The sequence below is a fragment of the Zosterops lateralis genome (genome assembly GCF_965231275.1).
Source record: "Zosterops lateralis genome assembly, chromosome: 13".
In the NCBI taxonomy this organism is placed as follows: domain Eukaryota; kingdom Metazoa; phylum Chordata; class Aves; order Passeriformes; family Zosteropidae; genus Zosterops; species Zosterops lateralis.
In genome coordinates this window covers 5,783,946-5,806,455 of record NC_139773.1, presented here as the reverse complement: position 1 = coordinate 5,806,455, position 22,510 = coordinate 5,783,946, and the positions used below count along the sequence as shown (strand labels likewise).

The following is a 22,510-nucleotide window of genomic DNA, read 5'->3' as shown; positions in this document are numbered from 1 at the left end:
ACTATATCTAAGCCTGTTAATTGAATAACAGCACATTAAAATAAAAAAAAAAGGTAAAAATTAATCTCTCCAAAAAATCTAGTTCAATTACCTGCAACAGCAACATTAAAAATCATTTCTAAGCATCAACAAAGCAGAAATACAGCCAGTTTCAAGTCCAATGTACTGTTTTAAAATTAAAATTGTCCTCTGCTCCTTTTCAGCATTCTAACAACTCCCAGCAAATAAAGTAATAAATTACACACAGAAAGGGTTTTCAACGTTTTTTGTTTTAGTAAAAAGCCAAAACAACAGCAAACAGAGGAAGAAAATAAAACACTTCACACACAGTTACAGTAATTCAACCGCATTCTTGGCAGACACCATTACAGCAACCATCATCACACCAACTCCACCAGTGCCTTGTTCCACTGAGACTTCCAGCAAAGACTCCAGTGCAATCCATACTCTGTGAACACACATTCTGAAACAACCAAGCTATTCGTACCACCACCCTCCCACCCACAAACTTCTGTTTCCATCTAACCCAAACCTCTCCTGAGGCCCCTGGGCACTGCCAGGCTCATGTGACAGTCAGGTACCTGCTCTGTGACTGAGGCAGCTCAGCACTGCCAGCAGCATCCACTGTCCTTCCCAGCCTCCTGATCCCCACCCTAGTACAGCCCTGACTCATTTCCACAGCAAACCCACCACAGCAGAGGTGCAGGACTTCCTAAACAAGCATTCTGCCATTCAGGCAGATTGGAAACCCATGCGACTGTTGAAGGAGTTGGCAGCTGTATCTGTCCTCTCATGCTTTTCCTGGAGCACTAACAGTGCTACATTTGCTTATTTTGTGTATCTGTTAACTGAAAATTCTCTCGGATGAGCATCACTGCTGTGCAGGAAGAAAAATATTTCACATAGGCAGCTAATTTTTTTTTTCCTAGCAGCAACATCAGAATTCTTCTTCTGCATTTAGAATTTGTGAAGTCTTAAATTTCTTGAGTTTTTCAATAGCAGAAGATACTGAAATCTCCCCGTGAACTTTGTTGTCTCTGGTTCGCACATTGACAGCATTGTTTGCTTTCTCCTTTTCTCCAACCACTGCAAGACAGAGCACAAAATATTACACAATCTATGTTAGAAAATGAGCCTAGAACAAACTTTGTCCAACATTAGAACTTAAATGATATTCAGAAATGTAAGATGCTGCAATTACCTAAAATGAAGTTATACTGCGCCAGCTGTGCATTTCTAATTTTCTTGTTTAATGTGCAGCTTTGATCTAGATCCACATCTGACATAAACCCTGCTTCAAAAAACTGGTTGCAAACCTAAAAAAAAACAAACCCAAAGAAACCAAAATCCTCTTAGTATTACTATATAGTTTTCAATATATATTTGAAAATGCTGCAATTATTGATCACACCCAATAATTAATTCATGCATATGCATAATTTCGTTCTTGTGGATGATTATAAGGAATTCAGTGAAGTTATCTGAAGAAACCAGCACATACAGCAGCACCCCAGCTAAGAGACAATACAAGATAACATCTATATCAAACATCTGCTGCTCTCCTGCTGCATGACAAAAACATGTCCTCAGTCTGAGAAAGGAGAAAGAGAAGAAGGAACAAATACACTTATTCTTGCATTAAAATGAAAGTATGGGACAGAGGTAAAAAAACCAAATCATAGATCAAAAGTGATGTAGTCAAGAACATACATGGTGGGAAATGGAAAAAACTGGCTCTGCCTACTTAGAACTAGAGAGTACTGTAATGAAGCACTAGTTATATAAGGTTTGTCATCCAGGATGCTTTTTCCTTTGATAATTACAGAAGTATGTATATAAAGAATCCCAAATACTTTAAATTACATTAACTTCACATATTAACTTCACAACCTTATTCAAACACATACAATTTTTGAACCGTAATTTTAACATATTTACCTCTCCCCCCCAACACATTTCCAGAGTTATTAAGCATTAATTCCCTTTTCTAGGACAAGCAGTTAAGGATCTATGAAATGTGCCTGCTGCCACCAGGAGCCAAGCTCTCCTCTCACCTGCTGGGCGTACTGCTCCGAGGTGGGGCCCACGGGCACAACCATCACCTGCCGTGGAGACAGCCAGAACGGCCTGGCCAGCACAGCACACACAGGAAAGAAAGGGGCATTTTACTTTTCCAGTCACAGCCATAATGTTCCACAATAATAACATCTGTGTAGAATTATTTACATTAGCTAAAGATGTTGGATAGTGTATTGTCTCCCTCTTTTCAAGCTCACATAAAGTAGCCAATAGATGGATTCCAGTAAAATGACATATGGGGAAGTTGGACCTTCTGTTTCCTTCCTAGCTGACCTCGCAACTTTAAATAAACTTTTTTCTGCATTGTTTTCATTTTTATCTATAACCTTACATTAAAGGTGGACAGTCAGACAGGTGACTGAAAATAAGAATTAACTCTTCCTTAGTACTTTAAACGAAGAAATATTTCCAGATCTTATCCAAGATATTTTTATACTTCTAAGATAAAATTATTTCACATATTAGGATTAATTAATGTCTGTGTATATACAAATAATTGCTTTACATATATCTGACATCGTCCTGGTACAAAAGCACGAGTTTTAAGAAAAAAAGAACAACGATAATGTAGCAGTTACACATTCAATGACAATTCCTGTTTCTGTATGTTTTTCTTTTTTTCTGCAGTCTCATGAAATTTTATTGATATCATACAACTCAGATGAGAAAACTGGCCTTTTCTTGTAATCATACTTACTAATTTTGAGAAAATTTTAGGTATATTATTTTTGCATTATAATATATGGGACAATAGGAAGGATATGCAGTTTCTACATTGTAAAAGTCTTCTTAGAATTCCATTTGTGCCACATACCATTTTCCTCCATAATTTTCTGCTAGAATAGCTATCATTCTCTCCACAGATCCCAAAATAGCTCTATGAATAATCACTGGCCTTTTCTTGTCATCACCATCCTTACTGAAAAAAAAAAAAAAAAAAAAAGGTTTTTTAAAAAAATAGTTATCTTAGCTCACACACACGTAATCCTACTAATACTTTTGATTCTACTTTTAACAGAAAGACAAAATTTAGTTAGTTCTACTTATGAAAAATCTACTGGTTAAAAATGTACTTCAAGTCAGCTGGGCTTTTAAAGGAATTCTAATTTAAAATAATCATGCCTACAGCTAGTGGCAGAGACACTCTTAAATTTGAGAAGACACTTGACTGACTCAGCACCACTTTTGCGCATTTTTAATATTTTATGCTGAACTCTCCTTACATTAGGACTTTTATTTTGTTGCACAGGATCTAACCTGCCCTTACTATTCATTACTTCACTTAAATTACAATCCTGAAATATAAAAAAAAAAAAAAATTAAAAAATTCAGTTCATAACAATATTATCATCTACCATAAAAGCTATGACATCTACTGTAGAATGTACTACAGGACCAAAACATTACAAAGATTCTTATTCTATCTTCCCCAGTTTTACAATATGAAAAATCAAACAGTAGAAATAAAATCCAGAAAACAATTATTCAAGTGAGCATGGCAGTAAGATTAATTTGCTCAGTGGGCCAAGCTGGAAACCAGCCAGATTTTCACTAAAAGCTGTTTACACTTGGTTTATGTTCAAAGTCAACTAATTTTATCTGATAAAAACAAAGAACCACTTAATACAAACTTACTTTCTCCTTAGGGCATGTTTGAATTTCTGTGCCATGTCTTCCAAGGAGGCACAATGACTAGGCTGAAAATGAAAACTGACTCAGCTGAGGAGTTTTCAGCACAACTTATGATCAATTGTCCTCAAAGCTGGCAGACAAGACAGATAATGAGACTTTCCTGCATTTACAATTTAAAGTGAGGTATCATTACATTGAGTATCTTCAAGTTGGTAACTCGCTCCTCTGCTCACTGGGGGTGTTTGCTCTCCCTACTGATTTAGTCTCCCAGCTGACTGATTTACAAGCTGATCATTTGTTAAATGAGCAATACAGCATTACTACATAATGGGAATTACAGATAATGAAACCTATTGTTTAATTTCATTTTAAAAAGGAAGACGTTTAGCTTAACACTCACCCAACATAAGTAAGGTTAAACCGAATGGGTAGCTGGAAGTCAAGTTGGATGGTGGCACATTGGTGGTACCTACCAATTGCATCTTTGATTTTAATATCAATCTGCGAAGCAAAAATAACACAGTTACTAAATATAGTTTGCCTGCAGTACGTCTGCATTTCTGTCCACCCCAAAGTTGTATGGAAATGCTGAGTCACTAACCTTAGGACCATAAAATGCTCCATCTCCTGGATTCAAATTCCATTCCTGTCCAAAGTTATTCAAGCTGTTTTGAAGTTGCTAATCATAAGAATGAGAGAGTAATTAAAAAAGGTACAGAAGGCCCTCTCATTACTCCAAGTCAAAGCATTTGCCTTTCAAATTCAAAAGGAGTCAAAAGGCAGCACAACCCCTGTTGTTCAAGCATTTGCTCATTTATAATAAACAATCTGGAAATTGTAGTTCCTTGTATAAATATTATAATTAATCAGAAAAAAAAGATTAATAGAAAACTAACTAGTTCAAGCGGCTAAGTAAGAATCTGAAAGTTTTGGTTTTCTATAGAAACTTTGGATTTAACGTGATGTTTTCCTACAAGAATTTCCACTAAGGGCATTATTTAGCATCTGATTTAAGCAATTTCATCATGCAGAATGGAAGAACTCAATACTTAGAGTTAATATTTAGAGTTAAATATCTACCTCTGCAAGGACAAATATTAAGAGGTTTGTTTCTTTGTTTTTAAATTAATTACCTTTTCTGCATGATCCCAGATCTCTAAATCTCCAAGATAATTTTCTGGTCTTGTAGAAAGATGTAGTTGAAAGGTAAAGCCAAAGACAGCATATACTGACTTCAAGAAATCAAGACAGCCCTTAATTTCTTCCTCAATCTTAAACATAAAACATATTAAAATAGGTTAAAATTTATATACATAAAAATGTAATTGAATCTACTGAATTCCTCATAACCAGAACATAAGAGTTCATTAAATAAGAAAGAATTAAAAATCACTTGAAAATTACATCCAACAAACCCAAATCCATTTAATGGGTAAAGAGACATCTGAGGTGTTGGGTCTTCAAAGCATAGCAAGAAAAGCAGTATTTTTGTTAAGCATGAGGTTCTGGAGCCAAACTGCATCCTGAACTAAAGTACATCAATTTATACATATAGTTCCACTAAAATCTGTGACATCACTTACAGAAAAGAAGTTTATTCAGCATTTCTACAGAAAACAATGAGATCAACTGCTTTTTTTTTTTTTTTTTTTTTCAGAGGGAGATGGAAAATGCAACAGATCTTACTTTCCGGGATTTAGTTGCCCAATGCATCTTTCTAAATAAAAGGAAGGACCTAGAAAAAAACCCATTGAAAGCAGCATTACACTATACAATGGGATAATCAAGAGCTGAAACAATTCAAGGATTTTTTTCTTGTTTACTGTTAGTTTGCACTGGGAGAGGGAAGGGTTATTTTGGTTGACTGGTGGGGATGTGGGAAGTACTTTTTTTTTTTTACCTGTTCCATTGTGCAAAAGATGTGAGCATCATCTTGTTGGAAGCGCCTTACACGAGTCAAGCCACTCAAAGTGCCCGAGAGCTCATTTCGGTGGAGAACTCCAAAATCTGCAAATCTAAGAGGCAATTCCCTCCAGGATCGGGGACGATGGGCAAACATCAAACTAAAAGGGACATGGAAAAACCTTCCTCTTATCCTTCTTACAGGAGATTTAGGACAACACAAATGAATGAAGCTCAGTACAAACAGTAATCACATTTTTAAGTATTTACTTGTTCAGGTTGCCTACATCCTGAAAGACAGGCAAACAGAAAAAGCACACCATGCAATGAACCACTAAAGACCACTGAGGAAAAAACACTGCAGGAGTAAATCAAGACTGGTTCATCCATACCCTTCTTGGAACATCTGATGCCCACCTCTACCCAACAGAACTGGTATTTACTAGTGGTACAGACTAGTATTAGCAGGCACAAACCCAGCTCAGGGCAGACTCACTGCAAAGCTCTGCTTTGGGACACTGTCAGAGCAGCTCTCTGGACACACTGGCTTAGTGGTCTATGGTAAGCACACATCACAGCATGTGTTAATTCTCCTTTTACTTCTCCTCAGCCCCACAAAGGATAAATGATGTAAAATAAGACCTTTTCCAGCTGAGAGTACAAACCAATGTCCTGGACAATTCATGGGTTTAAGGGCAAACATTTCCTTTTCAATCTCAAAAGAGAACATATTTTCACTGTAGTGCTGCCAATGTCCTGAAGCTTCCCAGAGTTTACTGTTGAAGATGTTTGGAGATACAACCTCAGTAAAATCACGCCTGCGATATTCCCCCTATGGAACAAATGCAACGTTTAAAATTTTGATAAGCAAAAGCTTGATTCTTTCAACCTGTGGTATTATGATGGCAATTTACAGGAACATGGTAGGACTAGTGCACATGTAGATGTTGCACAATTGGAAAAACACAGCTTCATTTTGCCTTATTTTCAAAAAGGTTAAATTTGCATAATCCTTGCAAAAATCTTGTGTACGTTTACATGCATAAATACTTCTCTTTCTGTGGATAGCTCAGCACTATGAATGGCCTATCACTTCAGATCAACAAATGATAACCAAGTTGTGAAGACTTATATCAGTAACATCAGTATATACTCACCCGTATGAAATCCATGAGTGTGTTATAAAGAAAGGCACCTCTAGGGAGGAAAAAGCAGCTTCCAGGACTCAAATCATGAAAGAAGTAGAGTTCTTGCTCCTAGGTAAATGAAAACCAGAATGTTCTAGTAACAATTCAGAGAGAATGTAACTACTTCACACGCATTGAGACACTGTTTGCAAAGATGGAATATTCAGCAACAAGATGATTTATGGTCTACAAGTTCTCAGAAAGACAGGTTAATTGATCTGCAGTTCTTACTCTTAGAAATTTGTAAGAACACTGAATTCCATTTTTTTAATTCTTTGACCATGTAAATACACATTTCCCCAAATTTACATCTATTATAAAGAATGACCAAACCATGTTATTCACACAATTTCCAAATAAATTCTCTTCTGTGAAAAATAGAGTGGCCTAGGTAGGACCTGCAAAGACTCTACATTAATGGGTCTAAGATTTCTATCCCTAAACTAAAGGACTAAAGCCATTAACTTTTTCCCAATAATAGTTTAATATTCATATGTAAGTGACAAGTTTAGTTTGTAGAATTAAGATTTTAAAATATAAGCGACATCAAGAAGCACATAGAATGGGCACTCCCTTAAAACTGTCAAAACACAACAACAAAAAAAATCAAACCAAAACTAAAATACAAGGGAAGAGAATGAATTCTAGAATAGAAGTATAAAAGAAGTAGACAGTGGAGTAGTGTACCTTTCCAATTTTCCTATGATCCCGGTTTTTGGCTTCTTCCTGAATTTTTTCCCATTCCTTCAGCATTTTGTTATCAGGAAAGGATATTCCATATATTCTCTGCAGAGTTTCCATGTCAGATTTTCCTTCCCAATATGTAGAAGAACTCTGATACACAAAACCCATACTTTAAGATAATGTTACATAATATCAGACGAAGAGGGATAAACACTAACTCATTTGAACATTATTATATTGTTCCTTGGGAAAAGAATTATATGCAGTCCTTCAGCATTTGTTTGTAATACAAAGAGACTTGCAGTGCCTTTTAGTCAGCATACTAACACAGAAGACAAACAAAAGTGACAGGTCATATCATATTTTATTCTGCTTAAGTACCTTGTTTTAACTCACATCATGGCATATTTTATTATTTCGTGTCATGGTTTCTAAAAAGGCAGGACTTGTTTGCACTGAAAACATAATGAAGTAGGGAAACATGAAAGGCAAAACAAACCTAGCTCTCACAGTTAAATCTGAGTAGTTTTAACCCTCTACCCACTTAATCCCTGGAACTCCAGAGTTCCATACACTTCAGTTAGGAAGCCAGCAAAAACCACAATAATGAATGCTCCAAAGAGCTCAGTCTAATAAGGTTACCAAAATTAGCATCTGTGAGTAACTTAAACTACACCATAAATTCAGAGGCCTCTGCAAACACTGTCTCTGGCTTTCCTGGAAGCAATGCCATTTTTTAACAGCAGCACTTGCAGATCTGCCAAGGTCCACTTTATCTCCTGTACCTGAAAGATACCATCTGACAAGGTCAAAATACTGTTTTCTGACCCAGTGAGTACCTCGCCATTCACTTAATGCAGAACAGAGCATGTACAGCCCCCTGCACCCAGATGTGACAGCTGGTACAGACTAACCAGGACACTTGTGCTGTGAAGGGCAGTGCAGGTGGGACACAGTGGCACAGTCCTGCCACAGGAGCTTAGGCCCTGCACTTCTCTCCTGTGCACGGCAGAACTGGCTCCACAGCTCATGTGCTCATCACTAGGCTAGAGCAGTTCTGCAGTGCTTTTCATCAGTCTAAACGTGCATGTTACTACACTAATACTCTGATTAAAAAACATGCTGGTAACTTTCACTTGAGGTATTACTGTCTGAGTCAAGAACCAGTAAATTTCAGACACAGACCAACGATCAAAGTCAGTAGTGCTACTTGTACAATGGGAGCTGGGAAAGAAATGAAGAGCTGTTGTACAGTAAGTAAAGAAAACAACACAAAGGACCAATCCTAGTATAATCAGCTCAGGAAAAATAAATATATAAATAAACCAACTGATAATTTATTTCAGTTTCAATGCACAGTTAATTTAAACTTACCTTAATTATTTTAAGGGCCTTAATTTTTCCAGTGTGTCTCACATGTGGACCCCTGCAGAGATCAATCAATGGACCACATCTACATGCCAAAACAAAAAGAATGTGCACTTTCAAGCAATCTGACATTTTTCAACACAGTCACTAATGGCTCACAAGTTCACATTTGACACATCCAAACGTGCCAGTAAATCCAAATCAAAATATGCAGCATAGAGCAAATTCAGTGCACCTTAAATGTAACTGTGCCTTCTACCTGAAGTGGAATATTCACTTAGTAAATGCTCAGCACACTCAATCCATTTTCAAGAGCATCATAACACATTTGCCAATTCATATAGTTCCACATGAAGTTGTTCAAGTTGGCCAGGAAATTTAAAACTATGCACATCAAACAGAAAATGGTTTTGCCATTTTCCAGCCTATTAACAAGTAACTGAATGAGCAGATTCTTCGCCCCACACTGAGCTAGAGTTAGCTTTATCCATTATGCAGCGAGCCAATGCCAGAAATGGCAACTTATTTTCATCAGTCTACTGAAACCAGAAGGAATAAATAAAAACTGAAATTGACATTTGCCCATAAATTGAGACCTAATCCATCTCAGCAGAGGAAGAAAATCTCACTTTACCTAAGTAACAATATTAATTGCAAATTTAAGTCCCAATCAAACAAGAATTCAGAACTTAGAATAAAAAAGCACCAAATTATTCTCTCAAATTAAAATAATTAGCTATAAAAATACTTTATAACACCTTTTGAGTACATTTCTTTACCTGTATACTGTGGTAGTTGGTGTCTTCACTTTCTCATTAAGGATACGACACTTAAACTTGTTATACTGAAACATGAACAGCCAGAAACGTCAATAAAATGGAGAATAAAATTCTCTTTAAAAATTACATTTTAGTAATACAAATGCACCAGTAAAAGACACTCCAGCTAAAAAACCCAAACCAAACCAAAACAACAAAACAAAAAAAATCCCAAATCACAACAATAACAACAAAACAAGCCCCTCATATATTTCTCAGAAGCTTTGTAAAAGCAGAGGGGAAAGGGACAAACATGCTAACTCCCCTGAGGGTGTGTTGAGGATTGTGATTACACCTGAACCCCAAAGCACCTGTGAAAAGCAATCACACAGTACAGTGAGACTGGTGATAGTCACTGAATAAAACAGGACCAGAGCTAAAGCTTCTTCTGACCTGTCTTCACGAGTGAGCCAAAAGAAATGTATGCCTTTCATTAACTTTTTTTTTTTTCATTGAGCTTGAGGTGTGCTTTTGTGGAATAAAGAATTGTTTTTGTAAGGGCTTGAAAACATCCTGAACACTTGAGAGGCATATGGAGAGGGGGAAACAGATGGTATTGTTTTCCCTTGTTTACTAGACAGGTACTATTCTGATGGGTCAGCTACATGCAACATTTCATAAAAGTTACATTTTAAAAGATCATTGTACCACATCCACAGCCATTCTGAAGATTTACCTTAAACATGTCTAACAGGATCTCCTTTTTGACTTCCAGTCTTTCAAAAACCTGTTTCTCTTTTATGATATTTTTACAACGGTTCTCTAGTAGTGGGAATTCAGTACTGGATACACTTCTAGATAAAAAGACACAGGCAAAAGAAATGAACATTAATTATTTTGATACTCCCATTTTTTCAAGTGACCACTTTCTAATGGTCTAATTTGAAAAACATGGAACGTGTTGTGATTTGTCACAGTATTTTTTTTTCTTAGTTTCTTACAATCAACTGTATTTTCAGAGACTAAACCCAGAAACACAGATAATACTACCCTGAACAAACCCATTGTAATCATTCCTGAAACAGCCTTTGACATGATTAAATGTCTGGAAGACCTATAGCTCAAAATAAACATACGATTTAAGAAAAAAACAGAAACCAAGGGGAAAAATGGCTCAACTCAGACACAAGAGTTTATCAGCTCATGCAGATTCAGTATTCTCCCTGCCTACAGAAAGATAAACAAGGAAAAAACAGAATTGTAAAGCTGTGCACAAGGATTAGAAAAGTAGTAAACACCTAGACAAGTTATATGCAATTGTGCCGTTTCTACAAGTGATTATGGCCCCTGGAAACCAAACTTGCACGACTCTTCATGGAAACCACCCCCTTTGCCCCACAGGAACTGCAGAAAGTTCAACCCAAACACTGCATTTTTTCACAGAACAGCTTCAACTCTTACAGAGCAGGTGTCTGAACACTGCTTCTGAATTTAAATATATACACCAACTCAACTGAACTGCATACATAGAAGACTATGTTTCAAATCATATTACAGACACAATTATACTTTTAACATGCAGAAGCAAATAAAATAATTCTAGTACTGAGCTTTAATATGGTGTATTAAAGTTCTAAGCCCTGTAATTTTACCTGTTTTCAATATACATGTCATAATGAAATCCATTCTCAATTGGTGGTCCATAGCATAAGCAGCCCCCAAAATATCCTTCCATGGCCTCTCCAAGAATGTGAGCACTTGAATGCCAATAAACCTGTAAATGAAGTCAGGTGAGCAAACCATGAGGTCAGTGGCATTGTGTAACTAAAAAGAAGAAAAAACAAAGTAGCGATGTATCTGCAGATAAGACACAGATTAGAACCAATGTTGTTCAAATTTTGAGACAAGTAAAACAACTTTATCTTTGCATTATGAAGTACTCTAAAAGATTAATATAATGGCAGATATAGCACTAAAGACCCTGAAAGGAGATGACTATACCTCTGCACAATTCCTTCAATTTAGTACTTAATGTACCTTGTTCATTTATAAGTTAATTTCAGTCAAAGTCTATGCACAACTAATCACATCTAAAGCAATGTAGCCAATTAAGTTGCCATTGCTCACATTCAGTACATTTATTAATGGGTCTGTAAACTACATTACCTGAAATGTCAGAAGAGGGAAGCCAACAACACAGTAGATCAATACCATCAATCAAAGTCTGATGTTCTGAGTTCTTATTAATTCAGACTATTTCAGAGCTACTGCTACAAGATAAAACCTTTACAGGCTCCTGAAATGTCTCCAACGAGCTTAATCACATGAATAATTATTTGACAAAACTGAAGTCTAATCCTAATGTATAATGATAACATAAGCTTCAGACTGAATACCATTAAAGAAAAATCTCAGTCATGTTGTTAAGTACAGGTATAGTTTAATTGACTAAGATACGTCTACTTAAAGATCTAATAAACAGTGCCAGTACAAGGAGGTGTAGATTTTATTTATGACTCAAGTCTAACACTGGACAGTTTTTAGAAAACAGTAGAGACTGCCTCACTTTGCTTTCACTGTCTGATCTTCAAATGCACTGAGCCAAACCATAGACTGTTTCAACATACAAGTCAAGGCCTTCTGTACCAGTTCCTTTGAGAAATAACTTGTTAAAGAGAAGGATGAAAAGAACACAAAGATTTTACTCACTCTCAGACTACAGGCACTTAGTATCTAATCTTTGTTGAATCATAAGAAACACATTACTTGAATAGTTTAGTGGGTTTTTTTTAATTCAAGATTTTAAAAGTTTAATGCTGCAATCAATTTTATGTCATTTCTTTAATCAAGAAGAACCCAGAGAGTGTTTACTCACAGTTTTGGCTTCTTCATTGTCAAAGGTGAGCAGCTCTAGAGTGCAATCTCCCTCCAGTGGACGCTCTAGGTCCCAGAGTTCACCATTCACTTTGGCTATGACTGCATTTGAAGCCAAGGCTTGACTAAAGAAACAGAAGAGATAACAAGAAGCATTATGGGTTCAGATAGATAACAAGAAGTGTTTGGTTCAGATTTGTAAAAGACTTTAGATTTCTAAACCCCACGAGACCACATCCACATCTTGTAGCACCTGAAGACCTAAAACTTCTGTTTCTGTGGTCTTCTTAAACACTTGCCTACTGTTAAGGTATAGAACCTTAAGGCCTTGAGAGGTTTTGCTCAACAGTTTTCAGTGCTGGGGATCTGGAGGAATGGATGCTCCTTACAACAGGTTCTACTGTATCTGCTAACTCACAAAACTTCTGATGTCTCTTCATTCCTAGCAGTGTCACAGATTTAATTGGAAGCAAGCATTATGATCCCAGCATAGAATCAAGCATCACTCAGACCTGTAACCAGCTGTTTCTACTACATGAAACTGAAGTGTCAATGCTTTCCAAGCAAACCAATTTAAGGGAGAATCCACCCACTGGCCATGACATGTATTTTATACAACAAGGTGAAAGACAAACGATAGTAACAGTTTTATCACTACAAAAGTAGAACTCCTTGAACGTGCACGTTACCTAATTCCTACAGCTAATTGATAAGGTGTGGTTTTCCAAGATTCCCCTTCAACTGTCTCTCCATCTGCCAGAGTAATTTTGATAGATTTGCTCTGGTTGGCTGCTCTGTAAGCCAGCAAAGCATCATGTTCTTTTTTCAATGCTTCATAAAGCTTCAGTCTGTCTTCTATGAAGCTTGGCACACACTGGAGCTGTAACATATAAATTTGATATACACACACATGTTTGTGAGACAGAGAATAAAAGGATTCACAGTGCTGGTGCATCCCCAGAGGTTTCAACTTGTCCCAATTCAACTGTACTAGAATTTATACCAAAATTCAGCAAAGCATTTATAAACAATTATATACAGGATACTCCCACCCCATTACTGACTATTTTATACTGATTTTCCAGTTTTCCATGCACTTTCATCAGTCTGGGCCTAAATGGACCTGTGAGTTGGACTTCAGAAAGCAGCTTATGCTCCTGACTCAAAATTTGCATTTGACAGGTGTCCTGAAGAAATTTGGATCACCCCAAGAAGCCCTCACTTCTGCCACTACATTCAAAGCATCAGATTCAAGCCAGACAGTTTCACATGAAGGTTGCTGTATTTTAGCTTAAGGTGAGTTATTAAGCTCTACTGTACTACAGGAGTGCTGCTAACACCCTTTCAAGAACTCAGTTTAACTGCTCATGAACCATCACCCTCCTTAGGCACTACAAAACCATGACCTTTATTTTCCAATTAGCTAAATCCCTTTGTTACACAAAAACTAGAAATCTAAGAATGTATCAGTAACCTGCAAGATGAAGCTTTTGAATAATGCGAGTTTTTTTTCCTCTGTGCTATAGCAAGCCTTCTTCCCAAAAGCTGTGATTTCAAAATACAAAAAAGTATTCCAGATTTGAGCACCTTTTCTGAACCTGGCCATAAACCAGTCCTACTATTATGTGGTATCAAAGAACCACTTACATCATTCTGGTGTTGGTTCACAGCTTCATGTTCTTTTTTCTTTTTCTCTTTAATTTGTTTCACTGCATCAGTTGGACTTGCACTGGAGACTTCCTGAAAACAGTGATAATACAAAGTATATCTCTACTATACCTTTAAGATTTTTTCCAGCAACCATCAAAACAAAGCAAACCAGCATAACATTGGGCTAAAGAGGCAATTACAAGGAATAAGGCATGTCCCTAATACAAAGGCTTCTCATAGCACATCTAAACTGCATCCCTTTGATGTTCTGCAGACACAGCAATGCTGCTCACAAAGTAAAGTCCTCTCAACACAACTTCCCAAATTTTACTACTACAACTATCACCAGCAAAATCGCCCCTTGGAGATCAAAGCGGAGCAGGGAGCAGCCACAGCAACTTCAGTCGTGCGATACCTCGAACAGGTTGCCTGCCCAGTGATGCTGTGGATGCCCCACCCCCGGCAGAGTTCAAGGCCACGCTGGATGGGGCTCTGAGCAATTTGGTCAAGTGGAAGATGTCCCTGCTCATGGCAAGGCAGTTGAAAAGAGATGATCTTTAGGGTCCCTCCCAACCCAAACCATTCTGAACCGGCCTGGGCGCAAAGGCAGAGGGCACTGCCCGGCTCTGCGGGCACACACCGCGACAGGCGGCCGCTCCCGGGGCTGGGCACAGGCGGCTCGGCCCTGTGGGTGTCCCTGTCCCCGTCCCGTCCCGTCCCTTCCCGCTCCGGGCGGCCCCGGCGTTACCTCCGTTACCTCTCCCCCGGCCGGAGGATGTACAGGGGCCGCCCGGCCCAGCTCGGCCGCCAGGCTGCGGCGCAGGTGCAGGAGGCGGTAGCGCAGCTTCTCGTTCTCGGCCCGCAGCCGCTGCAGCTCGGGGCTGGCGCTGTCGGGGCAGCGCAGCTCCTGCGGCTCCTTCAGGCGGCCGACCTCCGCCGCCAGCCAGCGCAGCTCCCGCTCCTGCCGCGCCAGCCGCAGCTCCGCCGCCTCAGCGCCCGCCGCCGCCGCCGCCATGTTCCCCCGGCGCCCCGCCCCGGCCCCGCCCCGCCCGCCGCCCCTCAGCGCGCCCGGGCCCGCGGCCTGCCCGAGACCCCGCTCCGGGCTCTGAGGGGGCGGGAGGTTCTGCCCTGCCCAGCCCTGCCTGACTGCTGTGCGGGTGGGGGATCAGCGGAGCCCGGGCCCGGGAGCGATTGGGAAGTGTCCATAGTCACGAGCAATCACGGCGAAAGGACCTCTGAGGTCATGGAGTCCAGCCTGTGGCCGAGGACCCCCGTATGAACTGGATCACCGTGTGCCACATTCAGCCTTTCCCTGAACGCTTTAGGAAACTGTCAGTGTGAAATCCTGTTGGTCAGATTGCATCCTTATTTGACTTCAATGCCAGATAAACACTGCCAGGGCTTATTCGTAGTGGATGCTTTCTGGCTGACACCATTTCTTATGAAATTAGGCTGACTGAAACTATTCAGCATCTTAGCACAATTTGCAGAGTTTAGCATGAAGGTAAGTAATTTGGAGAGGTTTGAGTTGCCAGGTGTTGGGAGTCAGAGCTTGGGAGAATTGTACAACTCCTACTGCACAGTCTTTGCTGCATCATTTACAGGTCACTGCAGTTAAATACCTCAGTTCCTTGACCCTGGGAAAGAATAGTTCTCCATTACAAATCCTTTATAACCACCATATACTTCTGTATCCTTTTGTCTCAAACACTTCCTTGGCATCTTCACTTTATCTCGTTTCCTCCTTTGATAGTACTTCACACTCACTTTTCTGTGTTCAGTTTCTCAACACTTTCTCAATACTTTTGAATTGTTGCCATTAACCTATATTCAGACTTTAAAAGGTGTGGATTTTTATTACTAAATTGGCAATTAATAAATCAGAAATTTCACATTTTATTTTTCTGTTTACACAATGGGAAATAACTATATGGTATGTGGGAAGGCAGAGACAAATTTCGTAATTGTCTGCAACTTGATGCATTTCCTATATCACCCATTCTTCTTTGTGATTTTAAGGTTTTATAAGAACACATTAGAGGTTATAAGAATATATTCTTTTATCAACAAAAATAATGGGGCATTTCTGGCTCAAAACATTGTACTCCTTTAGAAGAAAAAAGTCAATTATTCAGCACATCAAGTCCAAAGATACTCCTATAGTGTATACTCACAAATTTAAATTTAATATACCTCAGCAAACTGATGCCAATACACTTTTTTCATTTGCACTAATTCTTCCTTTTCTGAAGAGATGCAGCTTGGCAATACCTATGTCTATCCCTCACTAGAGCAAGGCCGTGAATCTTTGAGGTTGGATTGGCAGGTGTGAAAGTAAAACATAATCCTTCCTTTGGAAATCCATTTTATTATTAACTTGATAGTTAATAACTGCTATTTTAATTTTTAAATTCACTACTATACAGAATTAATTACTCTGCTTAGGATACTGATGACAAGCAGAGTTATCAGGACAATAAAATAAACACAGATTTATTTTTTAAATTAAACTCCGAGAAATGTATTTAGGTTACATCCTCAGTATCTCATTTTTGGGTAGTGCCTTATGAACCCAAAAGCATGTAACTTTGGGCTTTCTCTAGTGGAGTAATGGAAGAACTTCCCCTCCAAAGCTGTGGAGGCTGAGAAGGCTGATTCACAGGATGTTGTCTAAGGTATGTGGAGTACCAGTATCCTCTATCAGGATCTTTTATCTGCTGAGATAATGTAGTGTTAATTAGTAGAATTTCTGAGATAGAAACAATTTGAAGAGAAAAAAAAAATAAAATTGTGCTACCTCTATGGATATTCAAAACCAGAGGGAATTTTGAGAATTAAAGAGCCCTTCCTTTCAAACACTACCTAGAGGATGTGCCAGATAGGTTTGCTACTTTCTCTGCCCTCTGAGCTGACCCTGGTTTAGCTGTGCTCCCTCCTGGCTCCTGGTCAGGATGGCTCCTGGCTGGGATAGCAGCTGCTTTGTACCATCCCTGTCCCCCCAGAGGGTCCTCTCTGGTGTGTGATGTCGTGCAGAGCACAGGGAGCTCCACCTGAGATGATCACAGGAGCGTGAGAATCTCACTGCTATGGCCAATAAGCCATAACATCGTAAACTGGGACAATATTGCTTCAAATCACACGCAATCCCATGGTCCTTGCCCCAGATGATGTGTCACACAGAGCCTTGTCGTGTCTGCAGACAACCACAAGGTGACAGGCAATGCTGCCAAACAATTCTGTGAAGCCTCGCTGCTGAACTGGATGCTCACATACACAATAAAATTCCTGCATTATGATGTGGTCAGTAGTCAACTTTAATATTAACTGATAAATACTTGTAATTTTGGAAACAGAAGAAGCCTGACAGGAGGGTACAGTGGTTGCAACTTGAGAGCACAAGAACAGAAAATATTCTAAAACTCGTTGGACTAAAAGCTTGGCAAAATATTTTTGTTTGCTCCACACCAGATAAACTACCCTTTAGTAGCAAGGCCATGGATGCATCATCAGTTGGAAGCAATAGAAATAGAAAAAGTAGACTAAGAAACAGGAGGAGGAGGCAGGAAGTATTCATAGCTTTTCTATACAGGGAATTTATGTTGACAGAAAGTATGAAAACAAGACTGAGAAGCCCACGTACTAAGGAGCATTTGCATAAGGGAGGTTATGTAATGTGTGATCCCCAATGAATGATTATCAGTGGCAGAACACCTCCACTGGGATTGCAGTAATCTTCACTGTTAAACCTGGCTCAGCAAATGGACACTACATGGTTCATTTTGCTTGGAAATGGCATAAAAACCTAGACATGCAGAAATGTTGTTATTCTTAGTAGTTAAGTATTTACCTTCACAAGAAAGATCTTATTCTGTAACCTTCTTTTTTTTTTTTTTACCCTTTAAAAATAGGTTTACAAAATATATATAGAAACATGCTTTCTAAATGTGTAATTCCGTTGCATATTAAAGCTAATATTTTATGGAAGAACCAGAAGTGGAGGGCATTAATACTGTGGTTTGGGTATGGCCTCTGAGGAATATAAAATCAAAGTGTACCAAGGATGTTTTGTTTTCTGTCCCGTACCAGCTTGTACAGATTATTTCAGTTTGATCAGCTGTCTTCTAGAATGAATTATTTTTTGCAAAGGGATATCTTTGAAGATCAGTTACAGAATTAAAAAGTAACAGTAACTAAGCAATTCTCAGTCTCATCATTACGGTTCAGAAGCTGTTAACAGTTGTAAAGGGCTAATTAGTGTAATGTAATCCTCTTAGGAGGCTGCAGGCATTGAGCTAGATTTCTTTATAATTTGTATGTAGGCCTTCTTTATTCCATTGGAATTACAATAATCACAGACAGCAGTATGTATTTGCATTCTAGCCATCCACATTATGTTTATTTTGCATACTAAATACTGTACAATAAATGCAGAAGTAGAATTTTCTATTTTCTATTTAAATATCAAAATGTTTGGAAGAACAGCCAAGTCCTGGTTTTACAACTGTGCAAAATCTACCAGAAGAGAAAATGAAAACAGGAGTAAGTGGCTTTCTGAAATCCCAAGCAATCAGAGAGAGAAAATACTGGAAGAGCTGGATGTGAACAAAGTGCTGTCATATTTGGTTTACAAGAGAGTCTTTTCCTTGGAGGAATACAAAGACATTTGGTGCCAGGAGAGCTACAAGAAGAGAACTGAATATTTTCTAGATAAACTCTATTTAAAAGGCCCAGGTGCTTTCTCTGCCTTTTGTTCCATTTTGGAGGAGGTCTCTCCTAACTTGCTGACATGCTTTCTCCTTGGCTATGAAGGTAAGGTCACTGCTCTGAAATGCTTAAGTGTATATTGGTAATGTCTTGCAATCCTTTGACACTAATAGTTATTTGCTATAATTAGTGTTTACTTTCTCTCTTGCACTAAACCAGAGATAGTATTTGTTGCCGTTATGGTTCTTTGTTAGAAAAGAGAACATAATCAGGAGGAAAAAATATTAAATATATTTTATTGTTATACTTAGAATATTTAAACTGATAAAATGCTGAATACTCAAATTGCTGCTACTAATAAATAAAAGTCAGGATAGGGGAAATGATTTCTAAGTATTACTGATAACGCTTAGATAAGAAATGTAACACTGATCATTTACGTTCCTTCCCCGTTCTGAAATATTTAAAAATAGATTGAGAAGTTCTGTAGGCAAAGTACCCGAGTCTGTGAGCCCTTTCACGTTTTTCTTGTAATTCACATTATTTATGGTATCTGTCCGTAAATAACTGCATGAAAAAGGATTGTATTACTAAATATCAGCCATACAACTGGAGTTAATCAAAAGGTTATTTGGACATCAGGCATTATCTGTACTTATTTGTGGAAAAATATTTTGCTGGATATTAGCGAAGATAATGCGAAAAACGTGTAGACTGCTTACAATTATATCTTACTGACCTATTTTTATTTTTTGTGTCTGTTATATTCTAAATTTCAGTCTATCAAGTCAGTTAGAGTTTTTCTCAGCAATGACTGCAGGGTTGTGCTCAACGGTTATATAGAGAATGTCCTTTTAGAATGTAATTAAAATAGTCACATCTTTCACCGATCTATTCAGTACCAGGTTTGAACACATTAAAATTACAACTATTTATAAATAAAATAAATAACTCTGAGTCCTGTAAAAATATTAATAAACTAAATATGAAAAATTGAAATATAAAACCATTTTGACCTTTAAAACAACTAGATTGTGCCCTCTCTTGACAACCTGATTACTTTTAAAATTGACAGTTGGAGTTCTAATTACATGAGAAAGAAAGAGACATTTTACCCTAATTTAATTATGAAAAGATGCCTACTTAATGTAACTTTTCAAGATCAATTTACAGTAAGGTTTTATGGCAGCAACAAGAAAATCAAAGGAAGTTCACAAATGTTGTTGGGGAATTTAATACATGTACAAGGTACTTGACAGACAACCATGTTATAAAAGGGCTACCTAGGGGCTCTTTATGCTATCTTTTTTTTTATTTTTTTTTTTTTAAAGCTTATAAATATAAATACAATTGCTTATAAATACATTATAAACTCAGGTCTTTTGGAATGCACTCTTTGGAATGAAGTTTGGGCTTCCTCTGAATTAACTGAAGAGATTGCATGGGGAGACTTTTATTCTATGCCACCTAAACAAATCATGCAGGGGCCTGTCACAGAACAGATTTCAGTCTTCCAGTGGGTACAAGGTTTGGGGATAGTACTCCTCTAAGGGGGGATGGCCTCAGCTGAGGGGTGCAAGTCAAGGACTCTTGTCTCCCTGACAACATCACAGGAGATACAGAGAAAAAGGAGAAAGCAAATGCTGCACATTTCCAAAAGAGTAAAGGATACTGTTGGAACAGCGTCCCCAATCCATTCTGTCTGTCTGTGCCTTGTGCAGGCAGAAAAATGCCTCAGGCTGCCTTAGCTCAGCCACTATTACACTCTTTCCTCCTTCCCCTCCCCCAGCAGCGCTTATCAAATGTGCAAAGCTAGTTTTAGAATCTGTTTTTGCTAGTAATAATTGACTGGATAACAGGCAAAGAAAAACACATGCTATATAGTCACATTAATTCATGCAAATAATCTGTTTAAATTCATGCATGCATATGTTGCAAATTCAATTAAAGGGCATTTTATGTTATGGCATTGTGGATTTTTATAGATTGATTTTGATAAACCATGTTACAAGGTGCACAGAAAGATATGATGAAAAAGAACATTGTTCATTATTTCCATTACAATAATTTTCTTCTCCACCCTCTAAAGCTGACTGATAGGGCAAAGGAATCAAAAGGAAGGATCACAGTCTAGATGCACCATGAGAAGCTGCTATGCCTGTGCTATGTGGCATCAACACCCAGCTACCAGAGTAGTGCCATCCTGCCCACTGTACTTGTTAAAGACACTCTGTATGACAGGCTGACTGAGCACACAGAATAGAATCAATGCCTGTTATTGATCAGCTGCATGTACAATGGGGGCCAATTTCTGTTCTCAGGACCTGCCCCTGTTGGCAGATAGGGTTATTTGAATGTGTTTCCATTGTCTGCATGCCCTACAGAAAGAACCATTTGACAGGTGCTGGAAATGTGGCATGACTCCAAGAGGTCACCGAGGCTCTGGACTAATGTAGCTCACTGCAAAAACTGAACTGTGCTAGTGGAATGTGGCCACTGAAGGATGGACTGTTGCCTTCCCGTAATTGTTTTAACACCACTTTGAGCTCTTTCACCTCATTATTTAAAAGAATTACCCTCACAGTAACTTAAGGGGTGTTACAGCACCACTGATACCTCAAAATTAGTGACTTGATTCCTTTGCTTACAATTCTCACTATAATATAAAACAAAGCTTCTAGTGATTTCATGGGGAGAAACAGTTGGTTACTACTTGCCCATACAGAACAATAGAAAGTCAGTTCTTCATTGGCCAGACAAAATCTCAGATGGAGTAAGACTTTTTATTATTTTCAAATTTCTATAAATTTTCTGACCTGCATATCTCAGGTCTATTGGAAATATGAATAGGGAAAAAACTTAACATAAAAAAGGTCAAAAGAGATTGTGTTTACCTAAACCAGCCACTTATCCAAATGTAACATCACTGACCGAATTACATCAAACTGTAGATGTTATTTTGAATTATGCATCAGTTATTAGAAAAATTTCTTTATTGTTATCCAGACCGTATGCATTTCCCAGCGTTATCAGAGCAAACAAAACTGAGAGCTGCAGCAGAGATGGAGCTTCATGAAACCTGTCAGATGAGTGACCAAGAAGGAAGCCTTTCTGCTGAGGAGCAACTGAACCAATCATTCAACAAATACAGGTTAAAATTATCACTGTCATGATGTCTTTAATAATCACAACATTTCCCACATCTTAGTTTCTGTATAAGTGAAGTACCACTGAAGCTTTCAAGGCTTTAATTGCATTGGTTGATTTTACCTGGCATTTGTAAAGTACCATTCTGTTTTGTATAAAGGACATTTTTGGATGTTGATTTTTGGATGCTGTTGAATCCTGGGAGTCAACCCTGGTCTTTGCTACAGGTATTCAGTGGTGATGTAATGCACTGATGACACTGCTAGTTTTCAGTTTTCAGCCCATAGGTGCTGGTCTTATGAAAATGTTGCAAATAACATAAAGAAAATAATTATTTTCCTTGGACTTTCTGTTTTCTCCTCCAACAGCAGTTTTTATTCTCCTGTTGACTGAGAACTAAAATGCTGAAGCTGGCAGATCTCAGTAGCATTAATAGTACATATAGACATTTCTTTCCCACATATTAAGAAGAGATTGTTTGACAAAGGCTGTCAAATAAATTATCAGAATTAGTAATAGCCAAAC

The 22,510-nt window shown here is 38.1% G+C and overlaps 1 protein-coding gene across 1 annotated transcript; it reads right to left on the bottom strand.

Moving 5' to 3' along the window:
- Positions 1–253: 253 nt before the first annotated feature.
- LOC310914490 (threonine--tRNA ligase 1, cytoplasmic-like) lies at positions 254–15,149 on the bottom strand (the record flags this gene model as incomplete). Its single annotated transcript, XM_083870651.1, has 19 exons — positions 254–1,086; positions 1,202–1,316; positions 2,055–2,127; positions 2,894–2,998; positions 4,112–4,212; positions 4,313–4,390; positions 4,845–4,982; positions 5,612–5,774; positions 6,279–6,445; positions 6,771–6,869; positions 7,488–7,634; positions 8,859–8,937; positions 9,632–9,696; positions 10,347–10,464; positions 11,263–11,384; positions 12,486–12,609; positions 13,174–13,364; positions 14,132–14,224; positions 14,715–15,149. The coding sequence occupies 19 exons, from the start codon at positions 15,147–15,149 to the stop codon at positions 938–940; spliced, it is 2,562 nt and encodes an 853-aa protein (XP_083726777.1). The 3' UTR covers positions 254–937.
- Positions 15,150–22,510: the final 7,361 nt, after the last annotated feature.